At 49.3% G+C, this 26,136-nt stretch overlaps 2 protein-coding genes across 2 annotated transcripts in view; both read left to right on the top strand.

Moving 5' to 3' along the window:
- Nucleotides 1-434, top strand: part of LOC308119657 (uncharacterized protein) — a gene marked incomplete at both ends in the record, with an annotated part of 110,077 nt that extends 109,643 nt beyond the window's left edge. The window contains one exon of the mRNA XM_080479805.1: nt 394-434. Coding sequence (XP_080335931.1) covers nt 394-434 — 41 coding nt within the window. The remainder of the gene's footprint in view (nt 1-393) is intronic.
- LOC308119656 (nesprin-2-like) lies at nt 147-26,136 on the top strand (the record flags this gene model as incomplete). Its single annotated transcript, XM_080479804.1, has 27 exons — nt 147-232; nt 333-537; nt 2,014-2,196; nt 2,271-2,372; nt 3,173-3,330; nt 5,479-5,626; nt 5,713-5,807; nt 5,969-6,200; nt 7,652-7,846; nt 9,018-9,143; nt 9,966-10,121; nt 11,908-12,066; nt 12,511-12,677; nt 19,430-19,592; nt 19,949-20,136; nt 20,404-20,554; nt 21,302-21,484; nt 22,214-22,351; nt 22,489-22,683; nt 22,766-23,078; nt 23,902-23,957; nt 24,218-24,350; nt 24,480-24,688; nt 24,948-25,151; nt 25,225-25,353; nt 25,767-25,955; nt 26,107-26,136. Exons 2-27 carry the CDS (start codon nt 532-534, stop codon nt 26,134-26,136), a joined length of 4,008 nt encoding a protein of 1,335 aa, XP_080335930.1. The 5' UTR covers nt 147-232; nt 333-531.

Raw genomic sequence — 26,136 nt, 5'->3', positions numbered from 1 at the left:
TCTGATTCCTGACGGAGTCGCGCTGCTTTGTTGTTTTACTGATTTGTGATTATAAAGTTCATCTTCATGTGTTGAACGAGTCGTTTCCTCGTCTGCAGCTCGTCCATCGACTCGTCTCTGATTCTGATTCTGAGCTGGACGAACTCAATCAACTGGCCTCTGCTCTCAGAGGGGACATCCGTCCTGCAGCGGCCGCCATCTTGGACCAGAGGCTGCAGCTCCTCAGGAGCAGGTGGGACACACACACACACACACACACACACACACACACACACACACACACACACACACACACACGCACACAGGCGTGTCACACAGTGTGTGTGTTGCAGGTGGACGGAGGTGTGTGTGCAGGTGTGTGAGCGGCTGCAGCGGTCGGCCTCGACCCTCCAGGTGTGGCGGCGTTACGCTCGTCTAGCGGCTTCGTTCTCTGAGCGGCTGCGGCGGCTGCAGAGCGACGCGGCGGCGGCGGCTGTGGAGATCAGCGGTGAGGACGACGGCGTACAGCGAGGGGTGGAGCACGGACACACCATGGAGGTGACTCTCTCTCCTCCTACAAGGCTTCACAATAAAATTCACCTGGAAACAAAAGATAAAGTTTTAAGCTGAAATCACATTCATCTGTCAGAAACATTGAAATACTACGAACGTAAAAGATAAGGAAAGATTATTAAGTTATTGATATGAAAATAAATAGTTAAAATGAAACCAGAAAGGTCAAACTGATGCTAAAGAATATATATGAAATTTAAAGAAATTCACAAATCAAATTTAAAAAAGATTTTTAAATAAGAGAAGAAAAGTCAAATTAAACAAAATATGTGTCCCCGTCCAGCTCAGTAGGTAGAGCATCAGACTCTGGTAGAGGGTTCATGTCCCCCGTCCAGCTCAGTAGGTAGAGCATCAGACTCTGGTAGAGGGTTCATGTCCCCCGTCCAGCTCAGTAGGTAGAGCATCAGACTCTGGTAGAGGGTTCATGTCCCCCGTCCAGCTCAGTAGGTAGAGCATCAGACTCTGGTAGAGGGTTCATGTCCCCCGTCCAGCTCAGTAGGTAGAGCATCAGACTCTGGTAGAGGGTTCATGTCCCCCGTCCAGCTCAGTAGGTAGAGCATCAGACTCTGGTAGAGGGTTCATGTCCCCCGTCCAGCTCAGCTGGTAGAGCATCAGACTCTCAGTCTCCAGGTTGAGGGTTCATGTCCCAGGCCGGGCACCACCTTCCTGTGAGCTCTCCACCTTCCTGTGGGCTCTTCACCTTCCTGTGAGCTCTCCACCTTCCTGTGGGCTCTCCACCTTCCTGTGGGCTCTTCACCTTCCTGTGAGCTCTCCACCTTCCTGTGGGCTCTCCACCTCCCTGTGGGCTCTTCACCTTCCTGTGAGCTCTCCACCTTCCTGTGGGCTCTCCACCTTCCTGTGAGCTCTCCACCTTCCTGTGGGCTCTCCACCTTCCTGTGGGCTCTCCACCTGCAGGAAGGTTCTTAATGGGTCAATGTGATCTGGGTGACGGAGCTCAGACTGACACCACCACCACCCGGAAACGGATGGATGGAGGGATGGATGGATGGATGGATGGATGGATGGATGGATGGATGGATGGAGGGATGGATGGATGGATGGATGGAGGGATGGAGGGACAAAATATACCAAATTATTAATCCTATGAATATATTTACTAAAAGAATCCTCTATATGATAAATATAAATTATTATAAAGTAAACTGAGCCGTCCAGTAAAATAACAGCCAAGTTTGTATTTTAGAAACAATAATTATTAAAATAAACTGAAATGTCTTTATGGGGAATTCCTTCAACCTGTGAACAGGAGGACAATGAAACCGTTGAGCTGTTTTCTCTGTTAGAAGGAAAAGGTTTGTGCTCAGTTTTCCAGAGAGGACTTCAGTTCCCGTCTGTCCTCCAGTGGGTAGAAGGTGTGAGAAGCTTCAGGTGTTTGACTCGTCCGTCAGTCTGTCCTGCTGGTTGGAGGTAGTGAAGGATCACGTTCTGTCTCTGCTCCAGGCTCTGCTGCAGACGGCCGACACGCTGCAGTCCCACCTGGAGGAGGTGCTGCAGGCCTGCAAGCAGCTGATTGGTCACCTGGAGCCCTCAGCCAGCGCTCTGGTCCAATCAGAGAGCCGGCTGCTGTCCCGGGGCGTCCTGCAGCTCAGGGAGCGGCTGAAGGAGAAGCTGGGTCGGCTGCAGGTACGACGCCGTGAACACATGAACACACTCTTTACTTTGGACTGGAAGCTGAAGCTGAGGTCTTGTTGGTTCAGGAGGACGTGAGGCGGCTGCAGGACTTCACAGACCTTCTGGACTCGCTGGAGCAGAACCTGCAGGACTGGACCCAGCGTCTGGAGGCCAGCGCAGCCGAGCAGGTCACACACTTTATGAACTGAGTGTGTGTGTGTGTGTGTGTGTGTGTGTGTGTGTCAGGTCAGATCAGTGTCCAGTTATTCAGGTCAGTCTAATCAAGAAAACATTTTGCTCAGTTCAGCTTCTTCAAGGTGAATTTTTATTGTTACATCATATAGCAGCTTTAGGTTTGACAAGTTTCACTATTTTAAACATTTAAAAAAAAAAAAATTTACAAGATAATTATAAAAAAAAACCTTTAGTCAATTCTGTTTAATTTTAAAAAATTTTATTCCCCAGTCAATCAGCCTGTTGTTGTTATTATTATTATTATTATTATTATTATTATTATTATTATTATTATTATTATTATTATTTCAGCTTATTTGCTTTCAATTTACTTTTCAAAGTTTTTTTTGATTTTATGACTGTTGAGTTGTTTCCATCTTTATACTCTATTTATTTTTCATATTATTATCATTATTGGTAAATTTACTTCTTCAACATCAGTAAAGCTTCGTGAAACGTTTGTATCTTAGCGTGTCTGATAAGAGTTAAGAAACGATATTTCCACATATAGAACCTGTAGAACTCATTTCAGCTTCTTGGTTTTTCAGTGTATTTTGTATTTAATGAAGAAGATTTGAACCTTGTGGTGCTTTGACACCTGATCTTCACTGAACAGAGGATAAAAGTGTCTCTGGGAGCTCGAATGTGTGACTCAGGTTCTGATTGGAGGAGAGTTTGCGGCGGGGGCGGGACCTCGGAGTGTGTCTGAGTGTTTTCCTGTCTGTGACGCCTGACCTCCTCCGTCTGTCCTCAGTCTGGCCTGCTGGAGCTCAGCGGTCTGTCTGCTGACCTGGATGTTCTGAACGAGCTGAGCTGCTGCAGCCCGACGCCGGGCGACGCCGCCGCCCGCCGCCTGCAGCGCCTCAGCCTCCGCTGGACCGCCGCCGCAGCCCGGGCCCAGGAGGCCTGCAGGTCAGACGCTCGGTCACCATCAGGCCCGTCACACCGTCTCCGTAGGAAAAGTTGGTTTTGATCACAGGAAAACGTCAAATCACAACTTCTGAAACTGTTTCTAACTCTCTTCTGTTTGTTTCAAACTTAAAAGAGGTTTTAAAAAGTTTCACCAGTTTTATGTAAAAACAAAGAGACGACCTGAATTCTGAACATTTTGTTTTAAATGTTACAACGACTCTGTTTTTTAAAAGAGAAACTTAAGTGATTCAGGTTTTGTAATTATGTTATCAGATTAAATGACTTGTTACTTAAATTCTTCATTTCATCATTTTACATTAAAATAAAACTCAGAACTTACAGATTTAATTTGCAGTATTTAACAAAACTGTACCTTCAGTTTAAGAACTGACGGCAGAATTAGAAGATGTTGACGTGTTATTAATGTCGTCAACATTTGAGATGTTTAAGTGTTTTTGAAATATTTGCTGTTTTACCAGGTTTTCTCACTTTTAGCAGTTTATACCACAGAGCCAATTCACATGTCAGAGCTGCTTAACTGTTGGTTAACTGTTGGTTAACTGTTGGTTAACTGTTGGTTAACTGCTGGTTAACTGCTGGTTAACTGCTGGTTAACTGCTGGTTAACAAGTTACTGCAGAGCAACAAGTTGCTGCAGAGCGAAAGGTTACTGCAGAGCAACAAGTTGCTGCAGAGCGACAAGTTGCTGCAGAGCGACAAGTTGCTGCTCATGTTGCTGATCTTTGCCTCAGAGCCCGTGGCAGTGGTGAGGGTTGATATTTCAGTGGTGAGAGTTGATGTATCATTGGTGAGGGTTGATGTTTCAGTGGTGAGGGTTGATATTTCAGTGGTGAGGGTTGATGTTTCAGTGGTGAGGGTTGATGTTTCAGTGGTGAGGGTTGATGTTTCAGTGGTGAGGACTGAGTTTTCAGTGGTGAGGGTTGATATTTCAGTGGTGAGGGTTGATGTTTCAGTGGTGAGGGTTGATGTTTCAGTGGTGAGGGTTGATGTTTCAGTGGTGAGGACTGAGTTTTCAGTGGTGAGGGTTGATGTTTCAGTGGTGAGGACTGAGTTTTCAGTGGTGAGGGTTGATGTTTCAGTGGTGAGGGTTGATGTTTCAGTGGTGAGGACTGAGTTTTCAGTGGTGAGGGTTGACGTTTCAGTGGTGAGGGTTGATGTTTCAGTGGTGAGGGTTGATATTTCAGTGGTGAGGGTTGATGTTTCAGTGGTGAGGGTTGATGTTTCAGTGGTGAGGGTTGATGTTTCAGTAGTGAGGGTTGATGTTTCAGTGGTGAGGGTTGATGTTTCAGTGGTGAGGGTTGATATTTCAGTGGTGAGGGTTGATATTTCAGTAGTGAGGGTTGATGTTTCAGTGGTGAGGGTTGATGTTTCAGTGGTGAGGGTTGATGTTTCAGTGGTGAGGGTTGATGTTTCAGTGGTTAGGGTTGATGTTTCAGTGGTGAGGGTTGATGTTTCAGTGGTTGATGTTTCAGTGGTGAGGGTTGATGTTTCAGTGGTGAGGGTTGATGTTTCAGTAGTGAGGGTTGATGTTTCAGTGGTGTGGGTTGATGTTTCAGTGGTGAGGGTTGATGTTTCAGTAGTGAGGGTTGATGTTTCAGTGGTGAGGGTTGATGTTTCAGTGGTGAGGGTTGATGTTTCAGTAGTGAGGGTTGATGTTTCAGTGGTGAGGGTTGATGTTTCAGTGGTTGATGTTTCAGTGGTGAGGGTTGATGTTTCAGTGGTGAGGGTTGATATTTCAGTGGTGAGGGTTGATGTTTCAGTAGTGAGGGTTGATGTTTCAGTGGTGAGGGTTGATGTTTCAGTAGTGAGGGTTGATGTTTCAGTAGTGAGGGTTGATGTTTCAGTGGTGAGGGTTGATGTTTCAGTAGTGAGGGTTGATGTTTCAGTAGTGAGGGTTGATGTTTCAGTGGTGAGGGTTGATGTTTCAGTGGTGAGGGTTGATGTTTCAGTAGTGAGGGTTGATGTTTCAGTGGTGAGGGTTGATGTTTCAGTAGTGAGGGTTGATGTTTCAGTAGTGAGGGTTGATGTTTCAGTGGTGAGGGTTGATGTTTCAGTGGTGAGGGTTGATGTTTCAGTGGTGAGGACTGAGTTTTCCGGGTAACCTGACGTGTGGCTGCTCTGCGGGCAGTGAGCTGCAGACGGACGCCTCGCGGCTGCAGACCTTTGAGCAGAAGTGTGAGAGCTGGATGGAGTTCCTGCAGAGGATGGAGGACAGTCTGGCCGTGGACGTGTCCGGCTTCTACGTGGGCCTCAGACAGCAGCTGTGCACACACAAGGTATCGAACATGGCGTCGTGTGTGAGTGAGGGCGGGCGGGCGGGCCAGCGGGAGCACGCCGAGCCTGACGTGTGGGTGTGTTTCAGAGGTTCCAGGCCGAGCTGTCCATTGGACACCAGATTCTTCACTCCGTCATCGCAGAGGCTCTGCAGCTGCTGCAGAGAGGAGAGGTGGAGGACCGGTGAGTTTGTGGTGAAGTGGAAAACACCTCCACACTAACGCTAACACTAACGCTCACTTCTCAGAGTCCCAGACCAGGAGGAACTGTAGATTTGAAGATGATGGTTTTGGTGCCGTGGCGTTGGGGGGGTGGTTGATGGTTCTCCGTCTCACCGTCTGCAGCAGTGACTTCATCCTGAAGCTGGCTCAGCTCAGAGAGCACTGGCAGGGGGCGGTGCAGCGGGCCGACCAGCGGCGCTCCCTGGTGGAGGGGCTGGTGAAGCACTGGCATCTGTACCGACGCAGCCTGAGGAAGCTGCAGCGGTTCCTGACCGACACCAAGACCCTCCTGCCCCCGGCCGGACCCCCCCGCTGCAGCCTGCAGGAGCTGCGCCGCTCGCTGCAGGACCTCCAGGTCTGTTCTCTGTCTATCGTTCATCCATCATCCATCCATCATCCATCATCCATCCATCATCCATCATCCATTCATCCATCCATCATCCATCATCCATCCATCCATCCATTCATTCATCCATCCATCCATCCATCCATCCATCCATCCATCCATCCGTCCATTCATTCATCAATCCATCCATCATCCATCCATCCATCCATCCATCCATCCATCCATCCATCCATCCATCCGTCCATTCATTCATCAATCCGTCCATTCATTCATCAATCCATCCATCCATCCATCCATCCATCCATCCATCCATCCATCCATCCGTCCATTCATCCATCCATCCATTCATCCATCCATCCATCCATCCATCCATCCATCCATCCATCCATCCATCCAGTAGGTTTACCTCCATGTCTTCAGACCAGGATTCTTCCTTCATTCAGGCACCCTAACCCAGTTCAACGATCTGATTGATTCATCAGCCTTTATCTTCTGTTCACCTGCTTTCATCTTGTCTCCATCAATCAGTTTACAGTAAAGCTCAGTAGAACCGTTCTCCATCAATCAGTTTACAGTAAAGCTCAGTAGAACCGTCCTCCATCAGTCAGTTTACAGTAAAGCTCAGTAGAACCGTTCTCCATCAGTCAGTTTACAGTAAAGCTCAGTAGAACCGTTCTCCATCAGTCAGTTTACAGTAAAGCTCAGTAGAACCGTTCTCCATCAGTCAGTTTACAGTAAAGCTCAGTAGAACCGTTCTCCATCAGTCAGTTTACAGTAAAGCTCAGTAGAACCGTTCTCCATCAATCAGTTTACAGTAAAGCTCAGTAGAACCGTCCTCCATCAATCAGTTTACAGTAAAGCTCAGTAGAACCGTTCTCCATCAATCAGTTTACAGTAAAGCTCAGTAGAACCCTCCTCCATGTTCACACTCAGACCAAAACGACAGCATCTCCGTCCTTCTTCCCAATGAGCACTGGAACCTTTGTAGTTCCTTGAAGAAAAACACCTGGAACTCAAGGTTCAGAAACTTCCTGAGAATTCAGAGACTCTTAGGAAAGGTAAAGTAATATGACCTCAGAAATACTTTTATACTCTTGTTCCTGCAGTCGAAACAAGTTCCTGTGAAGCTTCCTGAAACTTGATGAAACCAGATTGAATCATTCTCATCAATCCACATTAAAGCCTCCACGTGTGTATAAATCACATTATAATGTGATTCAACCCAAAGCCGTTGTCATAGAAACGGGGTCAGAGGTCGTGCTGATGAATGGTGAGTCGTAATGTCGCAGAATTATTCTGTTGTGAAAACGGAGGAAAAGCTGATTGTGCAGGTAATCAGGTGGTGATCGTATCAGAGGAAGCAGCAGATAAGGACGAGCAGCTTTCTGTTCTGTGGAGGAGGTTTAAAGTCCTTGATTTCACCCTGACCGGAGCTTCTCGTCCTCCTCCATTCCCCTCAGCACGCAGAGCTGCTGTTCCAGAGGTACCAGAGCAGCTTCGTTCACACGCTGGACGTCGGCCGCCAGCTCTTCTCCATGGGCGACGAGGAGACGCAGAGCCGACTGCAGGCCGACCTGGGAGCGCTGCAGGAGGAGTGGCAGCGGCTGCACGGCCTGCTGGGACGCCGCCTGGAGCTCACGCAGGCCGTCATCCAGGTACCCAGCAGAACCAGGGTCAACGCGATGCCTTCAGGGACATCAAGTCAAACTGCACTTCTGGCTCATTTCTTTACTTCTACTTGTTTTCACTGTTCATCAACTCCTTCATTAGTTCTTTGACTTGTGTTCATCTCATTTGGAACTGATTTGAGACTAAATACCATCACGGTTTCTTCATTTAAACTTTAAAATACTCACTTTTTAGTCATTATGTTCCAGATTCACATTAAGAAGAAGCTGCTGTCTTGAGTGTGAATCTCTTTGTGTATCTCGGCCTCATGATTAGAACCATTCATCCTCACTTTTCTTTATTGTAACACAAAACAATTCATCTTATAATTGTAGATATTATTTGACTTGGGAAAGTGATCCTTAGTTTTCTCTATTTGCTTTAATTGATATTTAACTTCAGTTTTCCTTTCTCTTTTATTTAGCAACGCTGATTTTTTTTAAATGTTTTTTTAAGAGTTTATTCAAAGAATTTGTGTTGATTTTAAAGAGTTTTCATCCAGTTTCAAACATCCTTAAATACTCATTCATTTACTGGAATGATGCAAATGATATGAAATATTGTCTCTATTATATGCAAGAATACAAATGAGTTAAGAATTAGTATTGCAAATGTGATCCAGGTTATAGAGCATCTTCCTCCTACTAACTGACAGAACTTCACTCAGTAACTTGGAAATGAGTTTTTTTGCAGTAACTTGTAGAGTAAATTATTATTTTTTGGTTCCAATTTCTAATTTTCACTGTAGATAAAAAGAAGTCGATGGTTCGATGAGTCAAAACGGATTCTTCCTCTTGCTATACGATACGTACATTTAATCTGAAGTACTGACGCTTTAAACGGAGGAAAACTACATGATGGGGCAAAAAAATGTACAAAAAGATCCAAATACTGGCTAAAAGACTGGATGTAGTACTTGGCAGTGGAGGACGGTCGGCTGGTCTGTTTCTCCTCTTCGTCTCTGTGACTGTAAGACGTCCTGATCCTTCGTCCTCCATCTGCTTTCTGCCGCTCGCTAATCCAATCTGCTCATTAATGACTGAAAGACGAGGGGGTGGCAGGGGTGGCAGGGGTGGCAGGGGTGGCAGGGGCATTTCCAATCACACTGACGCCCCACTCAGACTTCTGTAAAACACACTTTGTTTCTGTGTGTGTCAGACGTGGGAGCGCTGCGAGGCCGGGCTGGCTCACAGCGTTCGGACGCTGCAGGAGGTGAAGACGAGGCTGAAGCAGCCGCTGCCAGAGAGCGACGACGAGCTGCAGAGCGCCGAGCGCTTCAACAAGGTACAGCTGGAAACACAGGCTGAAAATAAACTGCTGAAGCAGCTGTAATCCCATCGGCCCAGTTAAACCTCCCCCCGACGAGCCAAACGGCCGACCTGACCAATCCCACTTCTCATGAGTTCAGACAGGAAACTGCCGGCGGCTCCTTCAGTCTGACGCTGATTTCAACACGTCGAGAACAAAATATGTTAAGATGAAATGAAGGAAAACAAATGAGACATCAGGAGAACATTTGAAGGAAAACATGTTAGATGTTCTTTAAAAAAAGAAGTTTTCTAATATAATCCGCAGCTCTTCACTGGAAACGTCTGAATGTGAAAAGAAAAACTTCCTTTAAGAAATAAAACACAATTTTTATTTCAACTTCATTTTTACCTTCTTCAGATGTTCTCAAGCTTCTTTAATCTAGTTTGAAGCGTTTATCAGGAAGAAAACAAACAAATGAAGTAGTTTCAGCTTCATCTCACAGCAAAACGTTTGTTCTGCTGCTGGTGGGACGTTTCTCTCTCGCTGAAAACATATGAAGACGTCCTGTTCAACATGAAGCCTGCTGTCGTTTCTCAGGAGGATCCTGGATCACTGTTATTGTTATAGATGTGAACTGAGGAAGATGAGTGGGCTTGATCCCGGCTCACCCCCCCTCCCCCTCACCCGCCCCCTCACCCCCTCCCCCCTCCCCCTCCCCCTCCCCCTCCCGGGGGCCGGCCCGAGGCCTCTAATCCCCTCTGGGTGGGCGGGGCTGAGGGGGCGGGGCCAGGCAGACGGGACAGAGAGCAGCCGGGCCGCCGTCTCTGACTCTGCTGTGGGTGGGATGGTATGCAGGAGAACGAGGACTCCCTGGAGGACTGGGCCGAGGACCTGACGGAGCTGAGCACCATGAAGGCCGACCTGTCGCAGTACATCATGGCCGACGACGTGCTGCTGCTGCAGGAGCAGGTGGAGCACCTGCACTGCCAGTGGGAGGAGCTCTGCCTCAAGGTGGGTCTGATGCTGCTGCAGGGACGGACAGCACACTACTGCTCATACACACATACTACACACACATACTACACTCTACTGATACACTTACTACTCATACACACACAGGTTTATTTTTCACTTTAGAATTAATGTGATTATTTTGAAATATCTTATCATATTTATCTATATTTCTGTTTCTTACACAGATTAGAAGTTGAGTTGGTAAACTGTTCAGGTGATAAACGTACGGATGTTCGTATGCAAATGAAGCCAGCAGAGTATTTGTTTGCTAAAATAGAAAAACACTGGTTGAGTTTAGTTACATGTGAGTTTATTAGTAGTGACCAGATTTGGCCCATTTTTACTTTTTCAATAATCAGAAATAAACTTAAAATAAAGCTTAGAATTGATGTAATGACAATTTTCTCCGGTGACTCACGACACCATCTTGTGGTAAAAGGTGGTACTACAAAACCAGACTAGCTGATGATATCTGTGTACCACAACGTACAGATTTCTTTAAAATGTCTGAATTCTTCACATTTCAGGACATTTTTTAAGGCTTTAGTGAAGAAGTCTCCGGTTCTGCCAGCTGAAGTGATGAAGACACTAAAACGTGCTTCAGTCTGAGTCGGCAGGAGTTTGTTGTGGTAAAACTTCCTCGGCTGAAAGTCTGAGAAGTAGAAAAGTATTGACGATGTTTAATTTGGTGAAACAAGAAGAAAAACGGTTGATCCGTGTTTTCATGGTATTCTTCATGCTGGTCACTTTTCATTCCTTTAACACTTCGTTTGACCGTTTCTCTGCTTTTTGGACATTTTTCACTCGTTTAAAGACTCTTAGAGTCTTAAGATGAGCTTCTGGAGCTTCTGGAGCTTCTGGAGCTTCTGGAGCTTCTGGAGCTTCTGTGGAGCTTCTGTGGAGTTTGTATCACCAGTGTTTCACCATTACTGCTGTTAATCTCTTAAATCTCACTGTTAGGAAGTCAATCCAGCGAGACGAGGAAAAGTGATATTCAGCCTACAGCAGTCCGTCTTTCTGCAGCTTCATGAAGCAGCAGTTAGAAACGTTTTCTGTCTGAGACTCTCTCCTGCCTCCTTCTTCAATTCTATTATCCTGAAAAGTTCTTCTGCACTGGTACTGATCCAGTCGTAGTTTCACTTTATCTTCATTTAAAGACACTAAAACTGTAAAACACACTTGACCTTTCGTTTCTGTGCATCGGTGAAGATTAGAGGTTGTTTGGGGAGGAATTTAAACCTCCAACAGCAGAACCAGTTTGTTTCTGATCCGGTTTGTTTCTGATCCAGTTTGTTTCTGATCCGGTTTGTTTCTGATCCAGTTTGTTTCTGATCCAGTTTGTTTCTGATCCAGTTAGTTTCTGATCCAGTTTGCTCTCCAGCTCAGTCTGAATGTGTGAATGTGACCCGTCCTGGTGAATTCAAAGGGAAAGTAACCGTCTCCTCCTCCTCAGAGTCGCTCTGTCTTCATTGTTCCTGGTCTGATTTAGAGGGTCAGCCTGAGGAGTGTGGGGGGGGGGGGGGGACGGCCCGGCCTCCAGGACCAATCAGGCTTTCTCTTTTTACTGGCTGTTCGTGGCTTCATGAGAAATTATTCTCACGTCTTGATAAAGGTGGACATCATGTCTCCGTTTGTCTTCAAACTCCAGATTAGTTCTGAATGGTCCCAGAAAGTTTCAATCAAAACTGTAGAACTTCCTGCTCTTGTGTTTTGAACGATCCTGCCGGGTTGTTCTGGGTTTGAAGACGAGCTGAACTCCAACAGTCTGACCGACTCGCTTCAGGTTTCTCTGCGTAAACAAGAGATCGCCGACCGTCTCAACGCCTGGATCATCTTCAACGAGAAGAACAAGGAGCTGTGCGAGTGGCTGACGCAGATGGAGAACAAGGTGGTGCACAACTCCGAGCTCAACATCGAGGAGATGGTGGAGAAACTCAAGAAGGTGAGACGCTTCAGATTGAACAGCTTAAAGCATCACGTCACTTCTATCACTGATCACAGGCTGGACCACTGCTTTGTTTTTTACTCCAGAAGAAACGATTCTACTGTTTTTTATTTGGACGAAGTCAGAAGTGAGGAGAAGGTTCAGTTTGATCCGCTGGATTCAGCCTCGGTTCTGGAGCCGTTTCAGTTCAACAGTAGTTCTAAAAGGCTGAAGAGGCGACAGCTGTTGGTTCTGTGTTCGACTCCTTTCATGAGTTTTATAGTGACTGGAGGGTAACTGCTGCTGCTTATTGCCCTCCCCGGGGTTTTAACTCTTCACGGCTCATTGAGCTTCACGCGGAGCCTCTTTTCTCACTCCTTCATTAAAACATGTGAAAAGTTCCAGTGATAAAAGTGGAGCTTCAGCAGGAGAAGCTGAGACGTGGTCTGCTGTGTGTGACAGGACTGCATGGAGGAGATCAACCTGTTCAGCGAGAATAAAAGTCACCTGAAGCAGCTCGGGGAGCAGCTCATCTCCGCCAGCAACAAGACCAAGGAGACGGAGATCAACCACAAGCTGAAGGACGTCAACGAGCGCTGGCGCCACCTCTTCGACCACATCGAGGCCAGGTAGGACCGAGCTAGAGAAACAGCTCTGGCGGGTCCCTTTAGCCCGGGAAAGGAAGAAATGCTCTGCTGATAATTACAGGTTTATATATTTACATGATTCTAATATGCTAATGTAGCATAGCATAAGCTGTAGTTTCTTCATCTGTGGTTGGAACGTTTTACTAAACATGCAGCTTCAAACTGAAGCAGTTTGCTCCAGTTTATTCACTCGTCTTCCATATTAAGGGAGCATAAACCGTAAAGACATAAACATTTAACTAAAAGCAGAGATAATCTGAGCCAGAGGGTTAATAACCAGCAGAGCAGCAGAGCAGCAGAGCAGCAGAGCTGGGGATGGAGCGTGTTTCTGGCTCCCCGGCTGGTCCTCCTATTAAAAGCAGTGTGACGGGATAATTGGTGCAGAACGAGTGGCGAGGCCGTCGATCAGGCGGTTGGTTGACATTTAAAAAGATTCTTTAAAAAGCAGTTTAAAGAAAGAAAGTGTGTTTTGTGAAGACGCGGCTGCAGTTTGTCTGTCTCCCTGCCGGTGCAGCGAGGACAGCTGTCGTCCTGCAGATTAAAGAAGAGCGGCTCAGAGCGGCAGCACTTATTAATCCATAATGCAGAAAGTGTCTCCGCCCTGGGACCAGACGTTGGTGTCCCCGCCCTGGGACCAGGCGTTGGTGTCCCCGCCCTGGGACCAGGCGTTGGTGTCCCCACCCTGGGACCAGGCGTTAGTGTCCCCGCCCTGGGACCAGGCGTTGGTGTCCCCGCCGCCCTGGGACCAGGCGTTGGTGTCCCCGCCCTGGGACCAGGCGTTGGTGTCCCCGCCCTGGGACCAGGCGTTGGTGTCCCCGCCCTGGGACCAGGCGTTGGTGTCCCCGCCGCCCTGGGACCAGGCGCTGGTGTCCCCGCCCTGGGACCAGGCGTTGGTGTCCCCGCCCTGGGACCAGGCGTTGGTGTCCCCGCCCTGGGACCAGGCGCTGGTGTCCCCGCCCTGGGACCAGGCGTTGGTGTCCCCGCCCTGGGACCAGGCGTTGGTGTCCCCGCCCCCGCCCTGGGACCAGGCGCTGGTGTCCCCGCCGCCCTGGGACCAGGCGGAGCAGCGAGCCCACGCTGCTGAACAAACAGGGAAGTTTAGCTTAAAGCAACTCGGCACGCCGTCCTGACGCTCATCACTTCCTGTTGACTTTGTGTTGTTCAGTGGCTCAGAGCTGTTTCTACTGGCCGTCCTCCGTCTCCTCCGTCTCCTCCGTCCCACTGTATTTCAGATGAATCAGTCCGTTTGAACAGAAGCAGCTTCTTCAGTTGCTTTTCTCAGTTAAATAGTTTCATGTTTTCATTTGTTGTCGTGAGAAAATTTCTATTTTAGAGTTTTTCTGTCGTCGAGTTTCATCTCAATTTATTTTTTCTTCCAATGAAGCTGACGTACCTCCATGTTTCCATGAGGAGCGAGACCCTCATTAATAACATCAAATTACAGTTAAAACAAGAAAAACCGATGCTGAAACTACTCAAGCTGCTAAAAAAGGCAAAAACTAAATAAACAGTAAAAATTTCTTCAATCATTGAAAGTAACTCAAACTTTAAAAACAAACCTGAACCTGCTGAAACAGCTAAAATGGTTTAGAAGCTAAATATCTGAAACTAGTGTAAAGTGTTAAAAGTTACTCAAAACCATGACTAATTTCATTACTAGGAAAATATAAACTTGCTAAAATAGCTCAAATCAATAAACAGTTGAAATGGATGAAATGACTAAAAGATCTTAAAATGGCTTTGCTTTCTAGAAATATAAGGTGAAAAAGTTAATTTAGAAGTTAAAACTATTAAAATGGCTAAAACATGTTAAAGCATGGAAACATTCCAAAATACGAAAACTGCTCAAAGATCAGGATAAAACTGGCTGAAGAGGATGAAAGTAATAAAAAAACTTCTTTTAAAAGTAAAACTGATCAAACGTCTCAACCAGCTAAAATGTTGTGAAAGTCTACAAGTGGCTCGAGACGCCACCTTCTGGTAGAACATGATATTACAGCTCAGGAGGACTCGGCTCGTTAGATTAGCTCAGTTAGTCTCAAGCGACTCAACTGATGTTTTTATGAGATTTGAGCTTTTTAATTTAATCATAATTAAACCATCTGAAGGGGCAAACGTGTCCCGGAGCCCCCCGGGGACCGAAGACCCTTCAGACAGACCAGTGGGCGGGGCTTCATCATGGTGTACAGCCTGCTGTCTCCGACAATAGAAGTGGCATCACACACAAGGGTGGAGTTGTCCCCTTAGCCCCCCCCCCCCCCCACCCCCAGCATGACCAGGCTGAGCTGGTTACTGATGGAATCTGTTGTAACCCCCCCCCCCTCCGGGCAGATAACTGTGGGGGGCGTCCCTCTTCTCAAGCTGATTATGAGGATCAAGGCAGCTTCGCCCTGCTACGTCCTCGTCTGCAGAGGGAAACATGAACCTGAGAGCGGCTGCAGACCCCCCCCACACACACACACACACACACACACACACACACACACACACACACACACACACACACACACACACACACACACACACACACACACACACACACACACACACACACACACACACACACACACACACACACACACACACACTAGCATTAGGAAGGCTTCACTCGTCATACAGGAGCTCAGACTTGTTGAGGACGTTTGGTTTGGTTCCAGTCGGTGGGTGTTTGTATTGAAAGAAGCTCTGAAGCGTCTTTAAACTACCACATTATAAATATTACTACTATTATAATAGTAATATCGGTTTCTTATATCCTGTGTACTAACGTTTAAACTGCTGCCATTCCTGGTTCAGAAGGTTTAAATCGATGATTAATTGTTTGTCAGCTTGTGTTGTTGACTTCAGATAACGATGAAGATGATGATGAGGATGAGGATGATGATTGTGGTGGTGGTGGTAATGATGAGGATAATGAAGAAGATGATGGTGATGATGATGACGTCCCCCTGCTCTTCGTCTCACCACAGCAGGAGATGACTGCTGAGGTTTGACTCACGCAGGATTAGAAGTGTTGACTCTGGTCCACTGCTGCCCTTTGTCCCCCAGAACAACCGCCGCCCCCGCCCCCCCCCACCGCCCCCCCCGCCCCCCCTCCCCTCTCAATACAGCTGCTGCCTGCTGACACCAGCCTTTGTGTCCCCCCCCCCCCCACCCCCGGGGGCCAACACCCTCCTCACGTCAGTCTTTGTGTGAACAAGATGAACACGAGGCAGATGTTCTGGAAGAACCTGACTGACACACACACACACACACACACACACACACACACACACACACACACACACACACACACACACACACACACACACACACACACACACACACACACACACAAGGTGTTGGTTATACTCATGCAGTTCAACAGAACAAAGTGTTTTACGACTTCTCGGGTGTTTTCCTCCACCTGGTTACAGAGCTGGTCGTCATAGCAACCGTCACTGATCACTGATTTGTGAAGTTTGAACGTTGGATGGAGGTGTGTGTGTGTGTGTGTGTGTGTGTGTGTGTGTGTGTGTGTGTGTGTGTGTGTGTGTGTGTGTGTGTGTGTGTGTGTGAAGCAGTCTTTAGTTGTAGATATAACGGTTGATGAAGGATGAGTCGGTGAGCAGGTGGAGGACGTGAACAGAAGCAGACTGGGTCTTGTGCTTATTGTTGAACTGTAGGACCAGCAGGGGGCGGCAATCTGCTGTAGAGGCCTCCTGGGGGCGCTGTGAGGAAAAAGCTTGTCTTGTCCTCTCTGAACACCAACAACCCACATTAACATGATAGACGCTGATCTGAAGACCAGAGGAACAGAGACGCTGCTCCCCCTGGAGGAGGAACCGGTCCTGGTTCCTGCTTCACTCCTGGGATCAGACGGAGGCGTCCTGCTGACTCAGTCTGTGGTCCAGGATCTGCTGGGGTCTTTTATTTTGACAGTCTCCATTATAACATAACTTGTTAGTTTTGTGGAGGAGAGGAGGAGGAGGAGCAGCAGGAGGAGGGGCGGGAGGAGGAGCAGCAGGAGGAGGGGCGGGAGGAGGAGCAGCAGGAGGGGGAGCAAGGGGAGCAGCAGGTGGAGGGGGAGATGCAGCAGCAGGAGGAGGAGGGGGAGCGGGAGGAGGAGCAGCAGGAGGAGCAGCAGGAGGGGGAGGAGGAGCAGCAGGAGGGGGAGCAAGGGGAGCAGCAGGAGGAGGGGCAGGAGGGGGAGCAAGGGGAGCAGCAGGTGGAGGGGGAGATGCAGCAGCAGGAGGAGGAGGGGGAGCGGGAGGAGGAGCAGCAGGAGGAGCAGCAGGAGGGGGAGCAGGAGGAGGAGGGGGAGGAGGAGCAGCAGGAGGGGGAGCAAGGGGAGCAGCAGGAGGGGGAGGGGGAGGAGGAGGAGGAGCAGCGGGGGGAGGAGGAGCAGCGGGGGGAGGAGGAGCAGCAGGAGGAGGAGCAGCGGGAGGAGGAGGAGGAGCAGCAGGAGGGGGAGGGGGAGGAGGAGCAGCGGGGGGAGGAGGAGCAGCAGGAGGAGGAGCAGCGGGAGGAGGAGGAGGAGGAGCAGTAGTGTTCACTAGTGGACGAGCCACCATGATGGAGTATCCTCCTGAGGAGCCTGTAAGTACCTCCTCTCATCCTCTCATCCTCCGATCGCTGGTCGAGGCTCAGAGCTGCTGTTTTGTCATGATAACGAGGAGGAGGAGGAGGAGGAGGAGGAGGAGGAGGAGGAAGCAGCTGGGGGGTTCTCGTCTCTTGGAGCAGCAGTAAACCAGTGTTCAGTTGATGTCGGATTGAAAAGCTGCAGCTGAGCGACTCGTCCTCCGACCTGCAGGCTGGACAGGGGCAACAAGACCCCCTCCTGCCCCTCCTGCCCCCCTCCTGCCCCTCCTGCCCCCCTCCTGCCCCTCCTGCCCCCCTCCTGCATTGGCTGCAGGATGTGAACATCACCGTGATGCTTCACGTTTCTCCTGCGTCTGTTAGAATCAGTCCTGAAGTTTGATTCTCATGAAGCTGCTGAGGAGAAATGTCACTTTGTTTCTGATCAGAACCTGGAGGTGGAGAACCTTCTGGTGTAGGTAGAGAACCTTCTGGTGTAGGTAGAGAACCTTCTGGTGTAGGTGGAGAACTTTCTGGTGTAGGTAGAGAACCTTCTGGTGTAGGTGGAGAACCTTCTGGTGTAGGTAGAGAACCTTCTGGTGTAGGTGGAGAACCTTCTGGTGTAGGTAGAGAACCTTCTGGTGTAGGTAGAGAACCTTCTGGTGTCGACTTGTTTCTGATCAGAACCTGGAGGTAGAGAACCTTCTGGTGTAGGTAGAGAACCTTCTGGTGTCGACTTGTTTCTGATCAGAACCTGGAGGTAGAGAACCTTCTGGTGTAGGTAGAGAACCTTGTGGTGGAGGTAGAGAACCTTCTGGTGTAGGTAGAGAACCTTGTGGTGGAGGTAGAGAACCTTCTGGTGTAGGTAGAGAACCTTCTGGTGTAGGTAGAGAACCTTCTGGTGGAGGTAGAGAACCTTCTGGTGTCGACTTGTTTCTGATCAGAACCTGGAGGTAGAGAACCTTCTGGTGTAGGTAGAGAACCTTGTGGTGGAGGTAGAGAACCTTCTGGTGTAGGTAGAGAACCTTGTGGTGGAGGTAGAGAACCTTCTGGTGTAGGTAGAGAACCTTCTGGTGTAGGTGGAGAACCTTCTGGTGTTGACTTGTTGCTCCTCGTCGTTCTTCCTCCTCCAATCATTTATCACCGTCAACATTTCATTACAATTCTTTCAGAACTTCACAGTAATTTGAATTAAATCTTTCTTCTTGATCCGGAACGTTGATCTGGATCTTCTTCCTTGTTGGTTTATCGGTTCTTCATGGAAATCCGTCCGTCCGTTTTTTAACCAACCGTCAGCGTTCAGACGTGTCGAGAACAATGAGCGTTCCCCCTCTACAGTCCTCATGTAGGTCAATGACCTGGAATGCAGACCCCCTATCAGATGTAGGTCAGTCTGCCGTTCCCGTCGTTTCACACGTGAGAACCACAGCTAACCTCGCTAACCTGCCGCGGCGCTAATCCCATTAATCCCAGAGCCACGACAAACCTATTCTCACAGCCGACCTCCAGGTTCTCCAGGTTCTCCAGGGTCTCCAGGTTCTCCAGGGTCTGGTCACGCTGCATCACAACATGCCACCGCTGCAAAAACTAAAACTTTCACCGTCACAGGAGGAGCAACAGTTTTACTGCAAACTGTCGGTGTGAAAATTCAAAAAACACTGAATTTAAAGTTTTACCGCTTCAGCAAAACACAGAAATGTATTTGTCACAAACAATGTGAACAACGACCACGTAGTGAAATGATTGTGATTTACCCCTCTGTAAACCAGAGCAGCGCTCAGGGGGAGACGGGGCTCCTGCAAGACATGCAAACTCCACACAGAAAGGCTGGATTAGAACCCACAACCTTCTTGCTGTGAGAGCGTGAACCACTGCTCCACCGTGTCAACTGTCCTCTAACATCAGATTATAGAGCATCTCCCTCCTCTAACATCAGATTATAGAGCGTCTCCCTCCCTTAACATCAGACTATAGAGCGTCTCCCTCCTCTAACATCAGATTATAGAGCATCTCCCTCCTCTAACATCAGATTATAGAGCGTCTCCCTCCCTTAACATCAGATTATAGAGCGTCTCCCTCCTCTAACATCAGATTATAGAGCGTCTCCCTCTAACATCAGATTATAGAGCGTCTCCCTCCTCTAACATCAGATTATAGAGCGTCTCCTCTGCCTGCAGGGTGAGGAAGTTGAAGGAGACGCTCTTCACGGTGCAGCAGTTGGATAAGAACATGAGCAGCCTGAGGACCTGGCTCTGTCGCATCGAGGCCGAACTCGCCAAGCCGCTCGTCTACAATGTGTGTCACAGTGAGGAGATCCAGAGGAAGCTGGCTGAGCAGCAGGTACACTCTCTCACACACTCTCAAACACTCACACACTCTCTCACACACTCTTTCACACACTCTCGCACACTCTCAAACACACTCTCACTCTCACACACTCTCAAACACTCACACACTCTCTCACACACTCTTTCACACTCTCACACACTCTCGCACACTCTCAAACACTCAAACACACTCTCACACACACTCTCACTCTCACACACACTCACACACACTCTCACTCTCACACGCTCTCACACTCTCACAACTTTACAAAATCTGGTGAAAATTCCAGAAAGAAGAAGAAGAAATTGGTGAAAAGTGATTCTAATGTTTGAAGATAAATTTCTAATTGACGAACTCTGGATCTTCAGGATCTGCAGCGCGACATCGAGCAGCACACGGACAGCGTGGCGTCGGTCCTGACGCTCTGCGACGTTTTGCTGCACGACGCCGACGCCTGCGGCAGCGACTCAGAGAACGACTCCATCCAGCAGACGACGCGCAGCCTGGACCGCCGCTGGAGGAACATCTGCGCCATGTCCATGGAGCGCCGGATGAGGTGAGGGTCCGAGTCCCGCCTCTCACTCCTCCCTCTCCCTCCTTAAGCTCCTCCCTCTCCCTCCTTAAGCTCCTCCCTCTTCCTCATTAAGCTCCTCCCTCTCCCGCCTCATGCTCCTCCCTCTCCCTCCTTAAGCTCCTCCCTCTCCCTCCTTAAGCTCCTCCCCCTCCCTCCTTAAGCGCCTCCCTCTCCCTCCTTAAGCTCCTCCCTCTTCCTCATTAAGCTCCTCCCTCTCCCGCCTCATGCTCCTCCCTCGCTGTCTGGCAGGATCGAGGAGACATGGCGTCTCTGGTGTAAGTTCCTTGACGACTACTCTCGCTTCGAGGACTGGCTGAAGACGGCGGAGTTCACCGCCGCCCGCCCCGAGTCCGCCGACGTTCTCTACACCGGCGCCAAGGAGGAGCTCAAGAAGTTTGAGGTCGGTCCCACACCTAGAGTCCAGTTTGAGTCGCTGAAACGACCAAACATCCTCGTTCTACATGACGAGGACGAAACAACAAAGTCAAAATCTCAATAAATACAAAGCAAGATTGGAGGTGAAATGATTCAAAATGATAAAAACAGTCAGGTAAAGGAAAAACGTGGTCAACAGGGACCAGTCGGAGGTAAACAGGAGACAAACGGTTGAAATTGTTAAGTTAAATGACAATATATCCTGAAGAATATTAAAAATATTAAATAAAACAAACCTGGTTAAAAAGCTTCAAACTCAAAATAAAAGTGTTGTCAAAATAAACAGTCGATATAAAAGAACAAAAACGGGATGAAAAACTGTCAAAATGTGAAGTTAATTGATGAAAAAATCTAAACTGTGAGAGTTTATATCAAACTTAGAATCAAAGATCTGGTCACTGCGACGTCTTCACTTCATTTCTCTCTCTGGATTACCAGCAGATTAACTTCAGGTAATCTGGACTCTGCCTCCGTCTCCATGGTAACCGTAACCGGGATAAATAACAGTGCTGACCTACATCAGAGAACACAGAGATCCAGAACCAGGCTGGAAGATAATCCTCAAACGGGACAAATAATCCAGTTTCTCACCAAAATATCTTCAGTTTGTTTTGATTTTTCGAATAAAAATTCTTCTTAAATAAGTTTGAATTAAATGAGCTCGTGTTTATTAAACTGTTCTGATGAAGGAAACGTGTGTGTGGTTCTGAAGGGTTTCCAGCGTCAGGTTCTGGAGCGGCTCACTCAGCTGGAGCTGCTGAACAAACAGTTCCGCCGTCTGGCCCGGGAGAACCGGACCGACGCCTCCAGCCGGCTGCGGGTTCTGGTCCAGGACGGGAACCAGAGGTGGGACGTCCTGCAGAGGAGGGTGGGCTGCGTGCTGCGGAGACTCAAGGTGAGGCCCCACCCCCTTATAACTCCGCCTCCCTCACAGCTTCGGCCCTGATAGCTCCGCCCCCTCCAGAAGGAGGTCAGACATCACCCGTTCACTGCAGCAGATGGACGAAGGCAGACAGCTGACCTTTGACCTCTGCTGGCTCCGCCCCTGAGAAAATATTTTTATTGTCCTGAAATGACGAATGTTAAAACACCAGGAAGTCTTTATAATCCAGGACATTTTCATCATTTAGATGTTTATAGATTCTGACCTTGATAATCTGATGTGAACTTTATTTATTTCATCCTGTAAGAAGCTCGTGGTGACATTAGCATTAGCATTAGCAATGTTAGGCTAGGCTACGCTAAGCTAAGCTAGTTTCACCGCGACTGTAATGAGACGTTCTGCTGAATAAGACACGTTGTGACGTCTCCTGTCCTCCTGAATAAGACACGTTGTGACGTCTGTCCTGCTGAATAAGACGAGTTGTGACGTCTCCTGTCCTCCTGAATAAGACACGTTGTGACGTCTCCTGTCCTCCTGAATAAGACACGTTGTGACATCTCCTGTCCTCCTGAATAAGACACGTTGTGACGTCTCCTGTCCTCCTGAATAAGACACGTTGTGACGTCTCCTGTCCTCATGAATAAGACACGTTGTGACGTCTCCTGTCCTCATGAATAAGACACGTTGTGACATCTCCTGTCCTCCTGAATAAGACACGTTGTGACGTCTCCTGTCCTGCAGCACTTCACCAGTCAGCGCGAAGACTTCGAGGGAAGTCGAGAGGCGATCCTGGTCTGGCTGACGGAGATGGACCTGCAGCTCACCAACGTGGAACATTTCTCCCAGAGTGACATGGAGGACAAGATGAGGCAGCTGCACGTGAGTCTGCTCTTCATCATCATCATCATCATCATCATTGTACTGTAGTCTGATAGTTGACAAAGTGTTGAAGGTTCCTCGGGTTCTTAAAGTTCTGAGGATTTAAAAGAGTGTTTTGTGTGCCGGCGGCTCCGCAGGGCTTCCAGCAGGAGATCAGTGAGAACGCCAGCAGGATCGACGGGCTGATCGTGTTCGGGGAGCAGCTGATCCAGAAGAGCTCGCCGCTGGACGCCGTCCTGATCGAGGACGAGCTGCAGGAGCTGCACTCGTACTGCCAGGAGGTTTTTGGTCGCGTGTCTCGGTTCCACCAGCGGCTGGTCAGCAGGAGGCCGGTCGGTACCGGGGGCTCTCTGGGGGAGTGGGGGGGTCGGCAGCGGTCTGACTCCTCCCTCTCTGTTCCGTCTGGTTCTGAAGGTTCTGAAGGTTCTGGAGGAGGACGCCTCCGACCTGGACGACCCCTCCGACCTCACTACCGGCGTGTCCTGGACGGAGACCACGGCGAGGAGGAGGAGGAGGAGGAGCAGGAGGAAGGGGGAGGAGGACGACGCCCCGGCGCCGGGCCGGCCCGCCATGTGCCACCTCCTGCCCCCCCCCATGGAGCAGTCGGGCCGGGAGACCCCGGTCAGCGTGGATTCCATCCCCCTGGAGTGGGACCACACCGTGGATGTGGGGGGGTCGTCTTCTCATGAGGATGACGACGACGCCCCCTTCTTCAGCGCACTGTCAGGTACCAGAGTGGGGGGGTCACTTCACTGTGATGATACATCGAAGGGTCTCAGAGGTCAAAGGTCACGAGGCCCCGCCCCCTTGGGTGCAGCTGTCGTGTGGTTAACCTGCAGCCTTCCTTCCAGACGTCACAGTGACGAAGAGCTCAGAGTCGTTTGTAGAGGCGGTCCAAGCCCCGGGTAGTGCTAAGCCCCTCCCCCACAGCGTGCTCCTCCCCCACAGCATGCTCCTCCCCCACAGCATGCCCCTCCCCCACAGCATGCCCCGCCCCCGCATGATTATTATCTTTCAGTTTATATCTTGAAACATCTGCATGATGCATGAAGTGGATTTTGTTTTCTACTCAGAATGAAGCAAAAAACTGGGACCACTTAGCATGAGCGAGCATCAGGTAGCATTACTAGCATCAGGTAGCATTACTAGCATCAGGTAGCATCACTAGCATCAGGTAGCATCACTAGCTTCACGTGAAGACATATCGTCAGTTATCGTGGAATTCCAACAAAGAATAGTGTGCGGTTAGCTTGTTAGCATCAGCAGGTTAATTGTTATTAACTAAAATATTTCACTTTATAATCCAAACGCAGATCAGTCGCATGGAAACTAAAAGCTGGTTTGAAATAGTGACTCACTGCACCATCTGGTGGCAGAAACTGGTATTGCAGGACTTTTTCTTAATGTAGCTGAGAAGACTTCTCTGGTTGTTTTTACTACAAAAGTCTCAGACGAGTTGTAAAAACAGTTTTTATGAGTTTTCAGGGATGGTTTTAAAGTAACTGTTGTTTTCTACAGACGATTAAAGTTTTTCCTCTTTTTGTCCCCAGTGAAGTCGGTGAACAGCTGGGAGCTGCAACCGGAGAGGAAACCACTGCACGGCTACGTCAGTACACACACACACACACACACACACACACACACACACACACACAACACACACTGTACTGTGTGTGGACTGGTCGGTTGACGTCCAGCTCCGTCCCTCTGCTGCCCTCTAGTGTTTGACCTGGAGAATCGAGGTCGTTGGTTTGTGGCGAGTCAGAATGAAGAAGGTGATATTCACAATGTTTTACTGACATTTCATTGTGTGTGTGTGTGTGTGTGTGTGTGTGTGTGTGTGTGTGTGTGTGTGTGTGTGTGCAGGTGAAGCTCATGTCAGAGTGCAGCGGCAGCATCGACAGTGTGAATCGAGTGAAACTGATCCTGAACGACGAGGAGGAGGAGCTGGAGGAGGCGGGACTGACCTGCAGCACTGAGAGCAAGCAGACTGGAGCAGGTACGTAGGGGGCGGGGCCACGGCTATTCACTATAACTTGGTATGAAGGTATTAAATTACACCGTTCAACTTGACGATCAGTCACCAAATCTTTCATTATAAACCAACACGACACGTGTCTCTGCTCAGGTGTGATCGAGCGCTGGGAGCTGCTTCTCGCTCAGAAGTTCAGCGACTCGGACGTCAGGCAGGACCTGGAGCAGTGGAACAAGCTGAACTCTGACCTCTGTGATGTCACTTCCTGGCTGGGCCGCGTGCTGCCGGAGCTGGAGAGGCTGCAGCGGATCGCTCCGTCCAGCAGCGTCCGCGACATCGAGGCTAACATCAGGAAGCTCAAGGTGACGCTACGCTACGTTAGCAGAGCACTGCAGGAGGAAGATGCTCTATAATCTGGATGAAAGAAACATAGCGAAGGAAGCTAACTGCTAGTTCAACACGCTAATGCTAATGAGTTAGTTTATAGTGAAATAGTAACCGAGTGACTCAACAGCTTGAATTACTACTAATGCTAAAGCTAACAGCAGCAACAAGCCCGCTGTTAGCTTCAGTACTTACTAGTTACTCGTAGTAATGAGTTACTGTCTGTTTCCTGTCCAGGAGATGCAGAGAAGCTTCAGCAGCTATAAATGTCTGATGATCTCGGTGAACCTGAGCAGCCGTCACTTCCTGCACGGCGGCGGCGGCTCGGAGCTGCAGGAGCTGCAGGAGGCGCTGAGCTCGGCCAATCAGAGCTGGGCGGCGGCCTGCAGCGGCGTGGAGAGCTGGGAGAGGAAGCTGCAGGCGGCGCTGCTGCAGTGTCAGGTCAGACCGACGCCTCCGGAGATCAGACGCTCCCCACCGACGTGTCCTTCACCTCCTTCTTGTCGTCCTGCAGGAGTTCCACCAGGCGCTGCACGGCCTGCTGCTCTTTCTGGCTCAGGCCGAGAACAAGCTGCAGTCGGTGAACGTCGGCGAGCCGTCGCTCAGCCGCTCCGTCCTGCTGCAGCACCGACTCACACTGACGGTGAGACGACCGGCGGTCCACACTGATGATCCTCTGCTGGTTTCACTTCCTGCTTCTTGCTGTGATCGAGTTCAGTTCTAGAGAAAATCACGTGTTGATCATGAAGGAGCTTCAGGTGTTCCAACAGTTAGAGAAGCACCAGATGAACGAGGGGTCCAGAACTGATGGTTCTCAATATCTTAGATTAAAGATTCAGAAAAATAGAAAGCAGCAGTGAATCTGAACAATCTGTCTTTGTTTAAGCTCAGTTAACGAACTGATCAGGTTTAACTGAACTTGTTGGTTTAAAGAAGTGAGAGAAACTCGGGGACATAAAATATGTTGAGAGGTTCTGAATCGTGTTTCGTTTGTTTCTGACACGTCTGGAACAAACCAGACTAAATATTGATGTGTCGACCTGCTGTTCCCTGCAGAGCCTCCAGGAGGCGCTCCGGGCGCGGCAGCAGCAGGTGTCCTCGCTGCAGGACATTTCTTCAGAGTTGCTGCTGGAGGCCGGAGGAGACGACGGCGTGGAGGCCAGAGAGAAAGTCCACGTCATCGGGAACAAGCTGCACCTGCTGCTGAGGAGAACGTCTGCAGAGCTGCAGCGGCTGCAGGAGGCGGTACGACCCCGCAGAACACTGGGGGGGGGGGGGAGGAGGGGGGGGGGGGGGTCTCTGCTGTCCTTCAGGTGTCTGGGTGTCACTTCCTGTGGCCTGGGGTTTAGGGTGGTGTCGGTCTGCGGGGCGCCGTCACACCTGGCCCACGCCTCAGGACTCTTTATCAGCGCCCCCTGCAGGGTGA

This window comes from Lipophrys pholis (genome assembly GCF_963383615.2).
Source record: "Lipophrys pholis genome assembly, chromosome: 14".
Classification (NCBI taxonomy): Eukaryota; Metazoa; Chordata; class Actinopteri; order Blenniiformes; family Blenniidae; genus Lipophrys; species Lipophrys pholis.
The sequence above is the reverse complement of the archived record's forward strand: the minus strand, read 5'-3'. Positions and strand labels throughout refer to the sequence as shown.